General features: G+C 32.0%; 3 protein-coding genes and 1 long non-coding RNA gene across 6 annotated transcripts; 1 reads left to right on the plus strand and 3 right to left on the minus strand.

Annotated features, from left to right (window-relative positions):
• Positions 1–83: 83 nt before the first annotated feature.
• On the minus strand, positions 84–4,171 carry LOC145945230 (multiple inositol polyphosphate phosphatase 1-like). The gene is made up of 8 exons (XM_083054104.1): positions 3,991–4,171; positions 3,549–3,680; positions 3,091–3,284; positions 2,771–2,881; positions 2,435–2,585; positions 1,797–2,007; positions 1,468–1,677; positions 84–593 (listed from the first exon to the last, which is right to left on the minus strand). Exons 1-8 carry the CDS (start codon positions 4,169–4,171, stop codon positions 344–346), a joined length of 1,440 nt encoding a protein of 479 aa, XP_082910230.1. The 3' UTR covers positions 84–343.
• On the plus strand, positions 4,133–17,565 carry LOC145945233 (uncharacterized). 3 transcript variants are annotated; one of them, XR_014426803.1, is made up of 4 exons: positions 9,458–9,541; positions 11,844–11,932; positions 12,656–12,902; positions 17,481–17,565. It is a non-coding gene; the product is annotated as an uncharacterized LOC145945233 (long non-coding RNA). The 3 variants fall into 3 exon arrangements; XR_014426804.1 differs by lacking the exons at positions 9,458–9,541; positions 17,481–17,565 and adding an exon at positions 4,133–4,221 and having other exon boundaries at positions 12,656–13,170; XR_014426802.1 differs by lacking the exon at positions 17,481–17,565 and having other exon boundaries at positions 12,656–13,170.
• On the minus strand, positions 11,675–14,108 carry LOC145945232 (dynein light chain Tctex-type protein 2). The gene is made up of 3 exons (XM_083054107.1): positions 13,870–14,108; positions 12,733–12,926; positions 11,675–11,913 (listed from the first exon to the last, which is right to left on the minus strand). Exons 1-3 carry the CDS (start codon positions 13,915–13,917, stop codon positions 11,748–11,750), a joined length of 408 nt encoding a protein of 135 aa, XP_082910233.1. The 5' UTR covers positions 13,918–14,108; the 3' UTR covers positions 11,675–11,747.
• LOC145945231 (uncharacterized) lies at positions 14,423–18,579 on the minus strand. The gene is made up of 5 exons (XM_083054105.1): positions 18,351–18,579; positions 17,770–17,991; positions 17,560–17,647; positions 16,417–16,647; positions 14,423–16,141 (listed from the first exon to the last, which is right to left on the minus strand). The coding sequence occupies exons 2-5, from the start codon at positions 17,982–17,984 to the stop codon at positions 16,028–16,030; spliced, it is 648 nt and encodes a 215-aa protein (XP_082910231.1). The 5' UTR covers positions 17,985–17,991; positions 18,351–18,579; the 3' UTR covers positions 14,423–16,027.
• Between the last annotated feature and the right edge of the window lie 641 nt (positions 18,580–19,220).

The following is a 19,220-nucleotide window of genomic DNA, read 5'->3' on the forward strand; positions in this document are numbered from 1 at the left end:
TATATTAATATAAATATTACTTTCTCGTATATAAATAAAATATATGAGAACATACATACATTCTATAAATTATAAGAATAATGTAAATTATATATTATGTAAAGTATTATGTTATTGTCGCATATATATCGTAATATATTTAATATATTTAAAACTTATAAAGCTGCCAAAAATTTATCGATACGAATTTAATAGCTATGCCTAATTTTGCATTAATTTAGTATCTTAATCTTTTGCGCACATTTTTAAGAAAAGAAGAGATACTATTCTCTTATTTAATAGTTTACAATTTAACATCCAATAATTGTGAAACGGGGACTATTTAACAATAACTTATTTACATTTACAGTCGGCTGTAACCAAAGCGGACTAGAACAAAGCATACTAATAGGATGGCTATGGAGGAGGATAAGTTGGAGGATGATGCTCCGTTTGACTTCCAGCAGACGTCGAGCTTGCAATTGGACGCCAATTTGCCGAATCTCCTCTTCAAGAATTCCCAGTCGCAGAGGCCCACCTGGCAGCCCTCATATCGCACCGGTTTCTCCGCCAGGTAAAACATTACTTTATTGCGATCGTTGCTGTCGTTGCACCTGCAACAAGATATTTTTCATAAAGATTAAGATCCTTTAATATCTAGATAAAAATATTTCACATAGAGAAATTTAAATGCTAACTGTTGTTCAATTATTTTATTAAACACGATTTAAAAAAAAGAACTGACTGCTTTATTGTAATCTGATTACTTTAAAACGAGATTAAAAGAGGTCTAAAGTATGTCCTAAATCAAAATAGACATTTTTAAGGATTGTGAAGTATATGGTAGTATATCAATTATTGTTATCTACAAAATTGACTTTAATGATTTTAATTATGAAATAATCAGTTTTTATTATTTTATCGATCCAAAACGGTTCACGATAAAAGTATATTTGTAATGAGTAAACAAAATTAGCCTTAATCTGATTAATTCTCTCTCTCTCTCTCTCTCTCTTTTTATTTCTACTCAAAAAAGGCATTTTCTTTTCAGTCTTTTTGAGTAAAGGATTTAAAACAAAATAAATGTGTAAAAAATAAATATATAAGAAATAAAAATAAATATAGTATATTAAATATAGTATATAAATATAGTATATAAAAATAAATATAATATATTAAATTTAATATAGTATATATAGTATATAAAAATAAATATAATATATTAAATTTAATATAGTATATATAGTATATAAAAATAAATATAGTATATTAAATATAGTATATATAAAAATAAATATAGTATATTAAATATACTATATTTATTTTTCACACATTCATTTTGTTTTAAATCCTTTAAATACTCAAAAAAAATGAAGAAAATGAGCAGAAATAAAAAAAACATGAAAAAAATATTAGATTAAAGCTAATTTTTTTACTCATTACATAAGGAATAAAAGATATAAAAGACACGCGTGTATTTTTTCTTACTTGTAAAATACCGCGATGAGATTCGCGGCGAAGGACGATATCAGGGATGTCCGCCATTGTCGTCTGGCCATATCCTTGTAATTGTAGCTAGTCAACTTCGTCGAGTCCTCGTTTATATTCATAGCTGTCAGCAGATTCTGTAGACTGACTATGTCGCTGAAGTAGAAGATACCCGCCGGTTCGCCCGACGTCTGGTCGTTCGCTATATTCCTAAAAAATTAGAGAAAACTTTAGAATGTAATAAAAAATAAAATTGGAAGATTTAATAGGGATTTTTTAAATATTCATATTCAAAGGCAACGTTTGGAGATTCGAATTATGAGTGATACCAGAAATGTTGCATCATGTCGTGCAGAAGAGGACATCCTAGACGAGCGTTGATCTCTCGTCCGTAGCCCGCTTTGTAGTACAAATCGAGATCCTCTCTATACTCCAAGATTCGGAGCTCCTCTTTGCTGAAGACGGCGCACCAAGGTGAAAGTTTGGTCACAGTCCAGGCTTTCTCGTATCGACAAGCATCGTATATTGCATCGATTGTTTCTGAAAATATTCAACCTTGTAGAAATATATGTGTCGATTTTTTCTACAAATATATTGGATGAATGTAAAAATTTTTTATAGACGAGAAATTTACCATAATTACATGGAACGATTATATTAATAGACGAATTAAATTTAATTACGTATATTTAATTTTTTTTGGTATTAATTCGAGAAGTTAATGTTATATTTTATTTTTATATTTTGTTAAATTTTTATTAAAAAATTATTACTATATTATTATTAAATTACATATATATATATATATATATTATTATTATTAAACTATTAAAAATTAAATTATTATTAATAATATAAATAATATAATTTTTTTACACTATTAAAAATTATTATTATTATTATCAACTATTATTATTAATTAAATTGATGCAATAATCGACACAATAATCGATAAATGTGGATGTACCGGTGGAGAGGCTGTATAGAAAACCGAGTCGTCGGCTGACGTTCTTTAAAAGATTCTGAAATTCTGGTCCAGCATCAAATTTGCTTCGTTCCGTATTCTCGAGCGATTGTTCGTGTTCCTTGTCCTCCCAACTTCTGCACGTTTTGTACACCTGTCAAATTAATTAAAATTAATTAAACGATTCGGTTAATCTCGAATAAAGAAAATGATATACTTAAAGAAAAAGGAAACTATATTTTCCTATAATTTGTTTATTAAAGAAATTGTTAGTTTTTCAAAAATCTCGGTTTTACTTTAACGAAGCATACAATAAGCTTATAATAAAAACGCACTTACCGTAAGTAAAGTATCGTTGAGGGAATTGTCCTCGGGAAGTACGGCCGTTCTACTTCCAAACAGACCCTCCATAAAGGATGCCATACTGTCGTGCGCTTCGGTAGCACGGAACTGAAAATTATAGTAGTAATATAGTAGAAGATTTAATAGAAAATATAATATATAGTCGCTTTGATCGCTCTTCGTGGTTATTTTTATTATTATTTATTGATTTAAATATCCTGTCCGGAATATTTATTTATTTATTGATGGACGTCCAAATAATTTAACTTGACATCGCGATCACATGTTTACTGCGACATGCAAGGGAAAAAGAATACCCTATAATTGGTAGGCGTGATGTTGTTAAAGCTGGGCAGCAGCAGTTCCGGAAAATTGCTCTGCAACCTCCTCGCCAGCAGCTTCATGTCCTCGACCCCCTGCGGCGTCAGGACTTCCGCCCGTCTTGGTGTCAAATATTCGTCCGGTTGCCATCTTCGCAGATTCTCCAGATCTCGATTGCACATGTGACCCTCTGTGACGTCACGAGAAAACAAAACGAAAATGAATGAGAAAAGGTGATCAAACTGATCGAGACATTTCAGACACGTGAAATACCATTGTTTACGGCAATTTTTGCAATAGACATCGTTAAATCGTCTCGAATATCTACGCGAAAAGATGATGTGAAAGAAGGGAAGTCAGAAAAGTCCTTAGGTAGCAAGCGTACGTCATTTTGACGTTTAATGACGTCAGTTTGCTACTTGGGTCGACTTTACATATTGAAGGAAACACTTACCGCCACGTGTTTCATGATTGTTGAGTATCTGCTCCTTGAGTTCCGTTAAAGCGACGATTTCCTTGATCTCGTCAACAGTCGGGCAGCGAGTACCATGTGCTGCGAGCATCCAGATTTGCACCGGTCGGCAATCTAAAATTAAATTATACATTAAGAAAAATGAAGAATATGAAGAAATAAGATAGAGAAATTATCATCAAAGACATCGCGATAGGACCCAAGCAAACTGACGTCATTAAACGTCAAAATGACGTACGTTTGCTACCTGGGGAGATTCGATGTTCATCAAATCGAAAGAGTATACGCGATTCGATTAAATTTTTTAAATTTACTATCAAACTTCTTAAACTGATATGCATATACAGATGATATCTAGCTCTTGTCGCATCAGAGAATTTAGGATGATACCAAAGTAAGACGCGAATCAATTCAGTATACTTACTCGGTACTGTTTGAAATCGAGTCTTGCCACCGTGAACGAAGTGATACGCAGTCTTCGTTGCCATGTACAGGTACGGATCATCTTCGTCCACGAAGCAGAAGTCGACCTCGCGCGCGAAGGACACCTGGACGCTGGAAAAGGTCAGGAAGGACGCGATCAGCAACAGCAACAACGCGCACATTATGTAGTGGAAGCTGCCGCTCCTGCAATAACATAATAGGAAGTTAGGAGGTAAGTAAGAAGTAGAAAATAAACTTTAAAAAATTTTGATAAAATGTGAAAAAACTTAGAAGACTATATAAAGTGTCCTGCATTTTGATAGTGAAGAAAGAAGCTAAGCAGTGTTTTAGCTACAAGTTGATACTAGGTTTGTTCTTTATAGCTGAATTACCAGTTCACTTTCTTCTCTTTTTTTACACTTAGATATATATCTATTTTATTTTCAGTGTACATTAGTGCAGAAAGTTATGTAGATATTTATTGCTATAAAGCACAAGCCTATTATAACATTGTATCATACAATGTATGGACAGAAATACAGATTTTTGGATAATGTATAAGGAAATCAATCAATTAGATTCATTTTTATTCTGAGGATAAAATTTTAGAATAGGATTACAAAAGTAATGAGACATTTCAATTTTCGCTACTTTTTTAAATATCCTTGGTTCCAAGATATCAATCTTAGTTCCTTATTGTTTTTCAAATGGCGGGTCATCATATTGTCTCCCATATAGAAACACAGTTACTTTCCAATCTTGGATTTTAATAATACTAACTTTTCCTAAATTTTTGAAAAGCTCATGCTTCTGCAACAAATCTGCGCAATTGTACGGTCTAAATTTTTAATGGAAAGCGTTTACGTAAAATAGATCTGCATTTGTTGTGCATTCGCCGGTGTTTAGCCATTAGGTTAATCTCCGAGTAAGATCTTAACGGAACAAACTCTCACCGGAAAAAGAAAAAGAAGCGCTCTTCCTTTCTCGTTCCTCTCACGGAATAAACCTACATTTTGTTGCCGCCGGCATCGCTGACGACATCGCGGAATATAAATTTATTACCAGCTCTTGTGTGTGTGAAGAACCTACCGTAACGTGGCTCTGCCGATTGCATAACCGGAAGTGTTCGCGCTGAAGTTTTACCTCGAATATCGCCAGGTATAAACCGACAGTTACTATAGATGCGATAAATTAGCAAGAAGACGATGACAGACTCCCAGGGTTTCGAAAAATCATCTCTCCTAATTCTATCCACAAATATTGGACAATCTGTTCGAGAGGAAAATGACTGGACACACATCTGAAGAGATTAAAATTTTGAAAAAATAAAAATTTTGAAGAAAGAAGAACGCGCGAAGATTCGATGAAGATTTAAAGGAGATTCGAGGATTTAATTATCTCGCAGGGATCTCATTTAATCGTGAGAACGTTGTCGAAGGTTCACGCGAAGGTCAAGGATGTTCTTCGTGAATGAGAGAGGAGAACTATTACGTAGTGTCTAATCATCTACTTAACCCAACTATGGATGAAAACCGGTTCCCAAGGTACACCTAAGGCTGAAGAGACTCTCTTTAAAGGAAACTCTCTTTTGTTTTCTATTCCTGCATTGACTGTGCATACTGGTGCAATAAGTTAGAATGAGACAAAATATACTTGTCTGATGGAGGAATAGAAAACATAAACTTCTAGTTACGTGTACGGCTATCTTTGAGATTTTGTAATTGACGAGGAGTCAGAAATAGCTCGCGCGTAACAGTTGACGAATGATGCAGTTGGCAATGAAACGCGATTAGAGCCTTCTTCATCTTTCGCGCTGATGACTTTACTACTGCTTGGCCTATTTATGCTTAATTTCTTGTCTCCGCGGGTTGACTACGCAAGTGTCAGACGGCCACCGTCGTCTCTAAGTATAAGCATCGCTGCAAATCTCATTTCAATGCGAAATCCATTATCCACGTCCCCGTCTCGCTTCAGGCGTTAATATCTCGAAGATAATGTGACGTGGGGACCAGGAAAATATTCAGTCCTTATTTTTCTCACGTAATAGAGCTGGTGTTTCTCGTATGAAGAAATTATTATTCTGGAAGTTATAGATCTATATATGACTGCTCTATGTGTAATTTCTTTCGAATTAATTCTGGTGTAATTTGTGCAACTTTGAGTTTGAGATAGCAGGAAATTCCTACGAATCAGTCTAGTGTTATGATAACTGATGGAGGAAAATTTAATTGCCAGAATGAGAGAGTCAAATCGAGATCGCTTTAACAATTGAGATTTGAGATTATTTAAGAATAAAAGATATCGCGATTTGTAAAAGAAATCGAGATAATTACTCTTAGAAAGGAAGAGGATATTACGAAAGAAAGAAGATTGGGGGATAATTATGAAAGAAAAACTAAGAGAAAATCGAAGCAAGAAACGAAATCGAATAAAACTTTATGGAAGATTTTTAGATGACTTCAAAGCATGATGATTTAACGTTGACTTTGCATCATATTTTAAAAAGGGTACGCTTGAATATCCTTCGCGATAAATTTGCGCAGCTGCAGCGAAACGGTAATGATGGCATCCACAATAAAGGAATGCATACGTCACTGTCATCAGATATGTAACTACATACAGATGACGTATGCTAGGGAAGGAAAAACAGGAAAAGATTGTCAATTTTATCCAGGAAAAGTCTATTTATAATAAAATATAAATATACATAAATCTATGTTTTCCTATATAATCTTGGTTCGCATGTATAAAAAAAATAATAAGAAGAATAATTGGAAAACAATTGGAGAAATAATTTTCGCATTGTTTTTTCTTAGAAAAGTGAAATTTGAAGAAATAAAAAAATAGTCTACGTAGGTATTTTATATACAATTATATATTAGTAAGTTTTTGCTATTCCTTCAAATTTCTTCTTTTTAAATAAAAAATGTGAAAATTATTTTTCAAATTGTTTTTCAATTCTTATTATTTTTTTCTGTATATATATGGATTTTTTCTCGGATAGGCAATGCAATGATATGGTTGCTTCTTAAATGTATCTTGATTTTCCTTTTAGATTTATTATTTTTAATTTTAAAAATTATTTTTAGAATTTATTATTTTTGAATTCTTATGTTATTTTCTTAGACTCTTGAAATCTGAAATTCTTAACTCTACATTTTTTTGTAAATTTGAACGCTTAAAAATTTAATACGCAAATTGCTCTTTTCTGGCATCATTCTTCAACTAAATATTTTTTAGCAAAGTCTTCTCCTAGACTACATATATTCATTACAATATTTCTAAATCTCTGAATTCTTGAATCTTTAGAGTCTTATTATTAGTATTTCCTTTCGTTAATTTTCTTATCGTTTCGAATTTTTATTTTTTATCAGTTTTATTAATTCTACAGAATCTCAAGGGGAGAACAAAAAAGTCAAATTGACATCATTTTGACTTTCTGTTCTGCTTGGGATGGAATTAAAAAAATAATTGTCGATTTCCGCGTGGTCTTCTCGACTCTCAGAATACTCGGGGTTTCTCGAATAAATTAAACGTAAAAATTCCAACAAAAATATTCCTCCGATCACGTACTCCGGCAATAAATGGCGGGGGCGCGCGACAATTGTTCACGAAAGTAGGACGACGACGCTGGTCACGCTCGATGATTCTTAGAGCACGAGAGCAGCCAGTGTAATTATATTCATGTGTTTTACTCGCGAGAGTTACTACGTTCGTTTCCAGTGAAATCCGACATCGCTCGATGTGTCGATCAGTGTAGGTATATATTCCGTTCAACGAAAGAACGTGCAAAAATTCATCTTTTTCGGGCAGGTCTTCGCCCCTTCACTGTTTATTTAACTTGTCAATGTCTGCAATAAATGACACCAGGACCCCCGAAACATTGGATCATCGATATCTCTCCCTATTTTGCCTATCTATATATGCATGTTCTCTTCTTGAACGAAGTATAGAGACGATTGTGATCCTTGAATTACGCGATCGAAAGCGAACGCCTGCGCATTTTCGTGTCGGATAACAGGAATTTATTGCAGGAGAAAACGAGAACGCGCGCACTTGATGATATTTATCAGGCGATGTCTCATCCGGAGACTAATAAGTCTCTAATTAGATCAGTCATCTCGCGTGCGTTGAAGGATATATGATATATGTTAATTTCGCGATATGTTAATTTCGGTCGTTATAATGTTAAGGTCGCGGCGAAACGAGAGTTTCCGGTGATTCTTATCCCACGAGGATTTTCTTATTTGTAGCTTCAGCGTGAATCTATGAATCTTAGCTTGGTTCAAAATGTGAGAACTTGAAAATCTTAGAATTTTAGGAGATTAAGTTAAATATTCAGAATACGGGAATTTTGCAAAATTATTTGTAAGAATTCCAGAGATACAATTGACATTGAAGATTTTTTTTAAAGAACGCATAAAACTGATTGTATCGAAGAACTTTGATATCCAGCTGTCCAAACAAACCTTCATCTTTAGTATTTGATCGATGTCCGATAATTTATATGTATTATCTTTAAAGATTTTTTAACAAAATGTTTAAGTCAAGTTTGTAAGGTTCTAATTGTCAAAATCGAGGAAATTTTAACACAGAACATGAACAAGGAAGTAATACTGAAATTTGTGGATATAAGAGAATTGAAGAATCTATCTTTCAATTCAAGTATAATTCTAATAATATTAGAATACTAATAATTTAATCCGATAATCAAATGCTTAGCACGCTTAAAAATACAGAATATTTTTTAAAAAATACAGAATATAGAATACTTTTTAAAAAAATCGAATTTTTCATAGTCGAAAGTCCAGGTTAAAATCCGACTAGAAACAATATCGAATCATCTATTTGGCCACCTGGAAAACAAACCACCAAGCAAGTATCTTATCAAGAGAAGCCTAATTTGATTCGGAAACAGTGTAAAACCAACCGTAGGGATCCTTTGTATGCGGAAAACCTATAAAAAAGGTGTAGATGGAAGATACATAAGGTATCACCACCCTCTGACAAAAGGATACAAAGAAAGAAAGAAAAGAAGACGTAAAAGATATCAACATTAGTAAAATCCATCTGCCAATCAACCTAAGGAAGAAGAAGAAACATTAGAAGCATTAAAAAGACCTAAAATACATACGAGGATCTAGGGAATGTTCAGCGATCGAGGAAGTATCCGGGATCCTCCTGCAGATCGAGATCAAAGATCTCGAAGAAACTTCGGAAGGGCGCGGTCGATCGCGAGAGATCGAGTCACCTGCTTCACTTCCGACGTATATAAGGAATGTAAACAATGCACACTTTCTCGCGCGAGCCGATCGCGAGGTTCTCGCGTTCAAAGCCGCCGTTCGCCTCGGCGGTTCGTCTGACACTGTCGCGCGAGGTCGTCGCGCCTGGTTGCCTGTCGAACGTCAGCCGAGGACGGCATCTAGACCTGGCGCCTAGTGTGTGTGCAATTCTAACGTGCATTTCAACCTCGATCTCTTCGACCCGCGAGTTAGCGCGACCCGATTTTAGAGATACGCAGGCGTTCTCCATCTCGATCGCTCGATCCATAGGTTTGTTCTTTTCAGCTGAACTGACTGCACTAATTCAGAGTTTATCTTTAGGCCTGTCCTTTTCAGCTGAACTAGCTGCACTAGTTCAGAGTTTATCTTTAGGTCTGTTCTTCTCAGCTGAACTGGTTGCACTAGTTCAGAGTTGATCTTTATAAAGATAAACTCTGAACTAGTGCAGCGTCAGTTCAGCTGAAAAGGACAGACATTAGATCTATTCTTTTGAGCTGAACCAAGTTGAACTGGCTGCACTAGTTCAGGGGGTATTTTTTTCACTCTACATTTGAAGGAAAAAGATAAACTCTGAACTAGTGCAGCCAGTTCAGCTTGGTTCAGTTAAAAAGAACAGACCTAATGTCTATCTTTTTCAGCTGAACTGGCTGCACTAGTTCAGAGTTTATCTTGGGTTTGTTCTTTATCGCTGCACTGATGAACTAGTGCACATTGGTGCAATAAGTTAAAGTGAGACAAATATATTTTGTTTCACTCTAACTTACTTAGAGTGCACTAATTCACCAGTGCAGCAATAAAGAACAAACCTCTTTTTTTACTCCACATTAGAAGGAAAAAGATAAACTCTAAACTAGTGCAGCCAGTTCAGCTGAAAAAAAACAAACCTAACATTTTCGATACACATGCGGTAGATCTTCGGAGTCGGCGAATGAAGGATATTGATTGATGATGATTAAAGATGTTTCAATATGATAATCAGTATAATAATTTTCTCCTATTGTTTAGATTCTTAGATGTAGATGAGAATGTTGAGGAGACTCTTCAATTTTTGATAGGTGTGTGTTTGATAGATTTTTTACCAATTTTTTAATCAATTTTTAAAAGCAAATAACAGCAATACATACTTTCGCCACAATTAATTATACATATATATATATAAATAAAATGGATTATTAAATCAAATGGATAACCAAGCAATTAATTTCATATATACGCAGACAAGTATACTTAATTAAATAAGCTGGACGAGTTTTGCTCACCTCGACACGATTGCACCATCGTCGTCGGATAACTTTGCTCTCGTTCATTTCTCTTGACTGTTCCATTATATGATATGATTTGATGATACTTTTATTATCATTAAATACATTATAACATCGCTCTACTCGGAATCGATCTGTAGCTGTGACATATGTTTTTTTTTTACTGACGATGATTAAATAATGTCATCCTAACACTAGGAATCGAGTGAGCGTGAATCGAGTTAAATTATATACTTAAATTAACAAAAATTACAAGATACAATTCGAAGCCAAGTATAATTAATGATTAAAGATATTATCGCCCATTAAAGATCGCGATGAAACAATATACATAGTACTGTTTTCAACGTGAGAATTAATTGATAATCGTTAATTGGTATGATCGCAGAATACTTCGTTTCGAGAAATATTACGACGATACACAGGATTTATATATTCGCTCGAGTTTCATCATCACGCGAATGACAACAAAACGATCGTAACAATCATAATGATGTGCAACAATAACTTTAACAGTATTGGCTATACAGTCTTTGCCAAAAGTGACTTTGACTTGACAGTATTAATATTAATACTTACTGAATGAAAATAAATGATGTATACATAGGTATATAAACAAAATAATTAAATAGTAACAATTTTTCATTTATAATAATATGTACATTTTTATAATTTATTCGCGCATTATTTTTACTGTTATTTTTTCGATTTTTGTAATAATTTATCTTCGACATAGGATAAAATTTCGAAAATTTGGACATAAGAATATATCTCATCAAAGAATGATTATTTCAATAATAAAGATAATTTAGATTATTTTCCAGTTAATTAAATAATCTAAATTAAAATGATAAAAAAACTTTTGAAATGTACTATAATTGAATTTCTAAATCAATAATATAAAATTAAGAAAAAATATTTTATATTAAATTAAATTTTTAAATGTTAAATTTTTTTTAAATATGCGATATATATATAGAACAATCTATAAATTTTTCATTATTTTTTTCATTATTTTCAAAACATAAAACTTAATTCTATGATATCACGAAATATTTGACTCACTACAAAATATACATAAATATGTATGCGAGATATTCTGTATCTCGATTTAATTGCGAAATTTATTATTATTAATTAATTAAAGCGATTAATGTATCACAACTTTTCGTTATGTCACTCGGTTTCTTCGCAGGAAGAAATAATGATAATAATCACTCATAATAGACACCGAATACGCAGCATTGAGCGTAGAAAGTTCGACCCTCGAGAAAGAAGAGAGAATAATTGTCCTTTTCGCTATCCCACAGAAAACCTAGCGTCGTTTCTACAGACTGACTGGTCTTTTCGATTATCGTGACCGTGACGATGATCTTGTGTCTGAGGAAATGAAATAGCAGTAAGTATATAAACGTAGTGAGTTACATAAAATTTATGTGTTTAAAAAATATCAAAAAATATTTCAGAAATTTCATAAATTAAATAATTTAAAAAAATATATGTAATGTATGAAAAAAATATATAATTAAAAATAAATTAATTAATATGACAGTGTAATAGTAGATAAACAAAATTTTGAAATATATTGTGTTTTAAAAATATCAAAAAATTATTTTAAAAAATATTTCAGAAATTTCATATTTTTTTAGTATAAAAAATATCAAATTTTTGTTAGTATAAAATATTAAAATAATTATTTCGAAAATTATATAATTAAAAAGAATATTAAAAAATAAATTAGATAATTTATTTTATAAAGAAATTGCTAAGAAATTATAAAGAAATTGAAATTAATAAAAAATAAATTAAAGAATTTATTTCAAAGATAAGTTATAATAATTTCAAATTATACTTAATTTTATAAATTTTTCCTTAAATTATATACATGTCTAAAACTTTTATCAATATATTGTTTCTTGATCTATTTACTGTTCCCAATTCTTTCTCAATTTGTAAAAATTAATTATTTATTATATTAAATAATTACATAATTTGCGACATAAGTCAATTATATCTTTTTTTTATATATACAGTTAATTTCGTCGATAATAATGAATAAATACAAAAAATAAAAAAAAATTTATACGTATCTTTCGTAAATTTTCGGATTTTCGTCGAGAAGAGAGAAAGACCCCCTCCCGCCAGGAATATCAGCTCTAAATCTTCGAGGATGCAGTTTTCATTTCCGCAACACACTACCTGTCGAAGTTGAGCTTCTTCACGCGTCGACGTATTTCCGAAGCGACGTCGCAGCACAATTTTGCGACTGCTGTGTCATCATATGCGAGCTCGTCCAGACGATTGTTCATCACCGACCTCACGATCTTGTCCACCTCATCGACTTTGAACGGATTTCTCGGTTCTATGCGGTAAGTGTTCTGATACTTTGGCGCCTGTAATTTAAAAATTTGAAAATTTTTCTAATTTTTTGATCAGCCTTTTTTTCGTTATTATGTATATATATTTTGTTTTACATACAGGGTATTTCTAAATAAACGCGAAAAACTATAGGAAATGATCCTTTGTCGAAAATTAAGGGGGGTTTTTTCATGTAAACATATATACTCCTCCCAAAGGGGAGGTAAAAATAAGGTTTTTAATTATTTTCTCAAATTTTGGACAAGTTAAAAAAATGAAACTTGGTGGATATTTTCTAATAATGAAAAGAATATTTATTAATATTTTTTTAATCTCTCCGTATTATATATTTTTTGTTCAGTCTTTTTTTCGTTATTATGTATATATATTTTGTTTTATAAAGGATGTTCTAAAGAAGTGCGAAAAACTTTAGGAAATGATCCTTTGTCGAGAATTAAGGGGGGTCTTTCATGTAAACATATATATATATATTCGATCCTCCCAAAGGGGGAGGTAAAAATTAGGTTTTTAATTTTTTTCTCAAATTTTTTAGACAAGTTAAAAAAATGAAATTTGGTGGATATTTTCCAATAGTAAAAAGGATATTTATTAATATTTTTTTTTAATCTCCCCGTATTGTTATAAGGGGTGAAATTAACAACTCCTATTTAATTTTTTATTAGAACTTTAACCGACCGGTATGTGATCATTTAAAAATATGCGTTAGAAAGCTTAGTTTCTTTAGAAACTTTTTTATTTCTTTTATTTTTTTCGTAAAATCAAAAGTTAAAAAAAAAATAAAAAATAAAAACCTCACGACTTAAAAAGAAATAGCTTTATTTTGAAGAGAGAAAAACTAAAATTATATTAGTTGTTAAAATTAATTATTAAAATTTAAAAAATGCGGCATTATGTTTGTTAATATGGATTTCATACAATATGATTTTTGAAAGAACATTTTGTACATTAAATTCTTACCTCATTATCGTCACAGATCTTCTCATTCGCATCGTGTTGGGACGGCATGATATATATCAATCTTTATAATGATAAAAACAAATCTTTGCTATCTCGAAAAAATATATTCTATTGCAATAACTAACTGCTTAGTTAATCTCCTTATAAGAGTACGCGTATCTAAGGTAAACGACAGTCAGTCGCTTACTTAGAAACGTAGCGATCGATGAAGAGACGAAAATAAGTATTCGCCAGGGGATTAAGATGGTTACCAATTTGAAAAAATAATTTCTTATCGATTTTATAAGGTAACTCATTATTTTTACCTTTACTCAAGAAGTATAACAAGTCGTTACAATTTCTGAAACTTTTTTTAACGTTATTACAAGTGCAAGTTAATTTTTTTTTACATTAAAATATAACAAAAATGATTTATTGATATCGCTCTTATTTTCTTCTCTTTTCCTCTCTCTTGTTATATCATAAGTTTGAACTAAAATTTCCGAAAAACTTTATTAATTTCGGTGAGGTCAACTTTATCCTTCGCCTAGGAATACAATAATATAATGTGAGATGTATTTAATAATCTTCTTTATTTTTCATTGTACATTATTTATAATATTTTAATCGGCGATCCTCTTGAATTTTCCGCAAAAAACGCCGCATCTTAATTATTATTTAACAACTCACTCTTTTTGTTAACATTTTGATACGAGCCTTAAAATTTTGTTGTATAGCAATAATTAATTTTCACTTCGTAAAATTCGCATTATCAATAAAAATAAAGGAATGTAAATGCTTATTTCAAAGGTAGATTTTTGATTATTTAAAGGGTATGCATTTTACAAAGAGCTTTCGGATTCTTCTGAAATCTCTCGAAATTTCCAAAAAATTCTGACACAATATTATTTCTCAAGAATCTCAAGATAATCTCGAATGTACAAAAACGAAAGTAATGATAAATTTTTACCTTTACACTGTACCAAAAACCAAACAATTGTCTCTTTTATCAGTGTTTTTACCTTTTTATTTTTGCTAAAAAATACTCAAACTTTTATTTGTTAATAATTTTTTGATAAAATATAAAGACGACGGCTAAAATATCCTTGAAGGTCATTCAAGGTTATCTGTTTGTGAGGGTCTTTTCATAACGTCAGCCGAAAGTTCTAAGTCTTGTAAAATTAAATATTTATCGAAAGTAGTAAAGTTTTTTTGCCGAAGAGAGAAAAATATACGCTTTCTAAAATATACATATATACGTATATATATCCATATTACACATTTATCGATACGTCAATTCCATTTACAAATCCTAATGTCACGATAAAACCGTTGTTATTTTTGCAAAATTTCACTTCTCATCATCTAACGTCGCAATGGCTAAAAGATATAATTTCATCGATCTATCAAACAATTATATTAAATTAAAATCATTGCTAGTAAAAAATAATTACTTTACTTACGATTAAAAATTAGACTCATACCCTTGACTATCTAACAGTGTTATGCCTATGTTACATAAATAATTGAAAGCATTTCTAAATCGCATTTCTTAAATTTTAGATAACTTTTTTGTTAAATCAGTTAATTTATAACAAATCAATTCAAGAATTTTACGCGAAACGAACAATTATTAAAGAGATTGTGCGATAAGAAAAGAAGAGAATCTTGCATAAATTTGTAAAAAAAAAAAATTTGTAAGAAAAAAAAATGTATAAGAAAATTTAATTTAATTAATTCGATGTAATTTTATTTAAATTAAATTAATTATTTTTATATTCATATTTATATTGTTTGAATTTATTATTACTAAGGAAAGAAAAATTACGAAACAATGCATTGAATCATTTAACTCAATATATCAACGAGTCGTCGAAGAAAAAAGACCAGCAGACACGGTTTTAACACTCTTTCTCTCGATCACGAGAGACTCATCTTATTCAATATTTGCCCTGCGTGTTTGCGAAACCGGCGTCAAGTGTTTTTCTCCGTGAGGTAGGCATTAAAATCCTTCTCGTCATTATCCTTTTTCTTTCTTATCCTCCTTTATATAATCTTTCTTGCCTTGTTTGACGAAAGCGAGAGGGTTTCTGGCCATCTTCTTCGAGGCTGCGTGAAGGTTGATGACCGTTCTGGGTTCGAAACCCTCGGAAAAACAAAAGCGAAACGACGGAGATTTCTAAGACAGCAGCTCCACCTCCGCCTGGATGTTTTGGCGGGCCTGTTCCTCCAGCTTGTCGCGAAATTCCATCGTGGCGAAGATGTTCGGGATCTGCAGAAAATTCTGCAACACCTGTAACGAGCGTAAGAACATCCGTGAAGAGGAATACTATCGCGTTGCTTGTTGAAGAAATCAAATATATCTTTTTTCTTTGATCATTTATAAGTAAATTTAAGGCTCCTGGATCCTCGCCGCGGCCATGTTGGATTGTGACGTCAGAGGCGAGAAAACACATCAAAATGACGTCATTTTGACGTCTATGACGTCTAATCGACGTCAAAATGACGTACGTTTGCTACCTGGGTTTTAACAAGATGCATCCTTCGTTCGAACAGGGTGATTTTTACCTTCAGTCGCAGCGCTGTATACATGGGTTCGCTGAGGAAGGAATACTCTCCACGTATTCGCTCCCTGTACTCGGCATAACTGTCCGGAGAGGAGCCGAGCACCGCCATGTCCAGGTCCAGAAAATAATGAGCATCTTCGCCACCAAAAGCACCCCCTACTTTATGAGCCTCGGTGCTATGAGTCGCTGCCATTTTGAGCAGGACGCACGTTTCTTCTCTGAGCTTTGCATCCTTTTGAGAAGGAAGATAAATTATACTTGTGAAAAAATACACTCAACTTTGATGCTTAACACTTAAATTTGGGTGTTAACCATCATTAAGCGTTAATCCCTAAAGAATTAAGTCTACAATTTACATCAAACCTTAATGAATGCTTACTGTATACATCCAAATTTAAGTGTTAATACTCAAAAATAAGCTGAGTGTTTGTCATCAAAAAAGAGTGTTAATTTGATGTAAGTTGTGGGTTTAAGGATTAATCTTCAATGATAAGTGTAGGTTGGGGATTAATCCTTAATGAGATGAGTAGGTTGGAGGTTGATCCCTCATCGTTGGACAAATTAACAATGTCCAAATATAGGATTTATTTGGGTGCTACTTTTATTTTAGGGTTCTTATTTTCAGGATTACTATATTTTTAACCATCAATTAATCATCATTTAAAGCTTCAATTGACGGTTCAAATCACACGCAACTTTGAGGGTTTTTTTTGACAATTGTCATTCAAAGTTGAGTGTATTTTTCTTTAAGAGTAATTTATATTATATTTACACTAAAATACGAATTAGATGTTTATTTTTTATCATTGCTTTTTGCTGTGAAATCTTAATCCGAATTAATTCGGGCAGTTCCTTTATTTTATATTACTCTAAAAAAATTACTTTTTTACTATTTTATATAAACAACTGTGTGTAAGGTGTTAATAATCTTACAAATTTAATATAAAATATTTTTAATGAAATTTTATAATCTCGTGTTTTTATTCTTTACTGATTTTGTCACACAATCCGAACAAATCGCGCTTTAATTTCTTTTTAATAAATATAAAATTCTTTTATTTACAGTGCAACCTTCTTTCCTAAGAAAAAGGCTGGCTCTCTTGATATTTGGATATTGGATTTAAAATGGATGGAATATACTAACCGACGGAATTTCGGCTTCATCGGCGAAGGTATTGAAGTGTTCGAGATTTTTGTCCTCGCCGTCTAAAGCCTTGGGATCGTACTCGAAACTGCAGAGACAGAATTTTCGGAATCAGCAGTAGCGATAAAAATAATGGTAATTTAATTTAATTCAATTTAATATATATAATAAAAAATATATAAAAATCTAAAAAGGACATATGTCACTCACTTTTGAAAGAATATGGCGAGCAGGGCGGCGCGTGGATTTTTGAGATTTCCTTTGATTTCGTAGTAATGGTTCAGCTTCTCTCTCAGCGAGTCCAGATTGTGATACGTGCGTTTTTCCTCCGAGTAGACTTCCTGGAGACGCGTGAACCAGGCATCGCAGATCGCGTCGTCCAGGCCTTCCGTGACCTCCTTCCAACTGTCCTCCAGCGATACCATGTTGTCGCTAATAAAAATAAAAAATCGTTTCTTCCCTTTAATTCTCGCACAAACTTAAAGAAGAGATATTTAATTCATTAATAAAATTTTTAATAATTAATTATGTATATTATTAATTTTTTGAATAATTAATTATATATTATATTAATTATTAACAATTTTATTAATAATTATACTTATATTTTTTCAAGAAATTTATTAATATTTTTAATAATTATTATATTTATATTATTAATTTATTAATTAGAGGCTAAAATATGTATTTCTATCTCGAGGAAGAGAGTGTTCGAGAAAGTGCGAATTATTTTCAACGTCCTCAGAGAGGTTCCGCCTTACGTAAGCGGAGAATTCGCTCTACGCACTCACTTTAGGGAGGAAATCCGGGCACTCGTCGGGCAGGAATTAGCAGGAATTACCGAAACATGATTTCACAGACGGTCGCGTTTTTCGCGAAACGACATCGCCACGTATAGAGCTTAGGTTTTAACGTCGCGTCACCGTCGCGTTGGCTGACAAAACGGCCTCCTCCTCCACTTATTGATCACCCTCGACGGCCGATTCGAGTCTCTCTCTCTCTACATAGGGTGGTCTACACCGCGTGATGACGAAGGCGCGTATTTTCATCGAGCGTACAACAAATTGTCTCTCTTTCTCTCTTGTGCGGTTTCTACTACTTCTTCTTTATAGAAGAAAAAAAATTTCCCAAATAGCAAACTGACGTCATTAAATGTTAAAACGACGTCATTCGCCGTCAAAATGACGTACGCTTGCTACCGGGTTATTTCTTCGTTTCTCTTAAGCAGAAAAAATTTTCATCGATGGCTCTTTATCCACAGTTATAATTATAATTATAATTATATTAATATATGTATATAGTTATAATTGTAGTTGTAATTATAATTAGAATTATATTGATATATATAGTTATCAATGTAGTTATAATTATAATTATATAGTTATAACTCGATAAAAAAATAACTTTTCTGCACGAAAAAGAGGATTATTTCTCGTAGTTTTTTTTTGTTATAGCTATTATATGTGATGTATTTATCATATTGATGATCTCTATTTATAAATATTTTTTAATATGTTTATCAAAATTTAAAAGTTTTCCAGGTCGCTATAAATAAAAAAATCTGAGCTTTTAAAAAAAAATTGACGTTCACTATATTACTTTTGCCATTTAAATTGTAGAATTTTGACATCGGATTCATATTCAGCTTAAAAATCTTTAAG

The sequence above is a fragment of the Prenolepis imparis genome, unplaced genomic scaffold, assembly GCF_030444845.1.
Source record: "Prenolepis imparis isolate NDT839.2.m4 unplaced genomic scaffold, iyPreImpa1.0 SCAF_14, whole genome shotgun sequence".
Classification (NCBI taxonomy): Eukaryota; Metazoa; Arthropoda; class Insecta; order Hymenoptera; family Formicidae; genus Prenolepis; species Prenolepis imparis.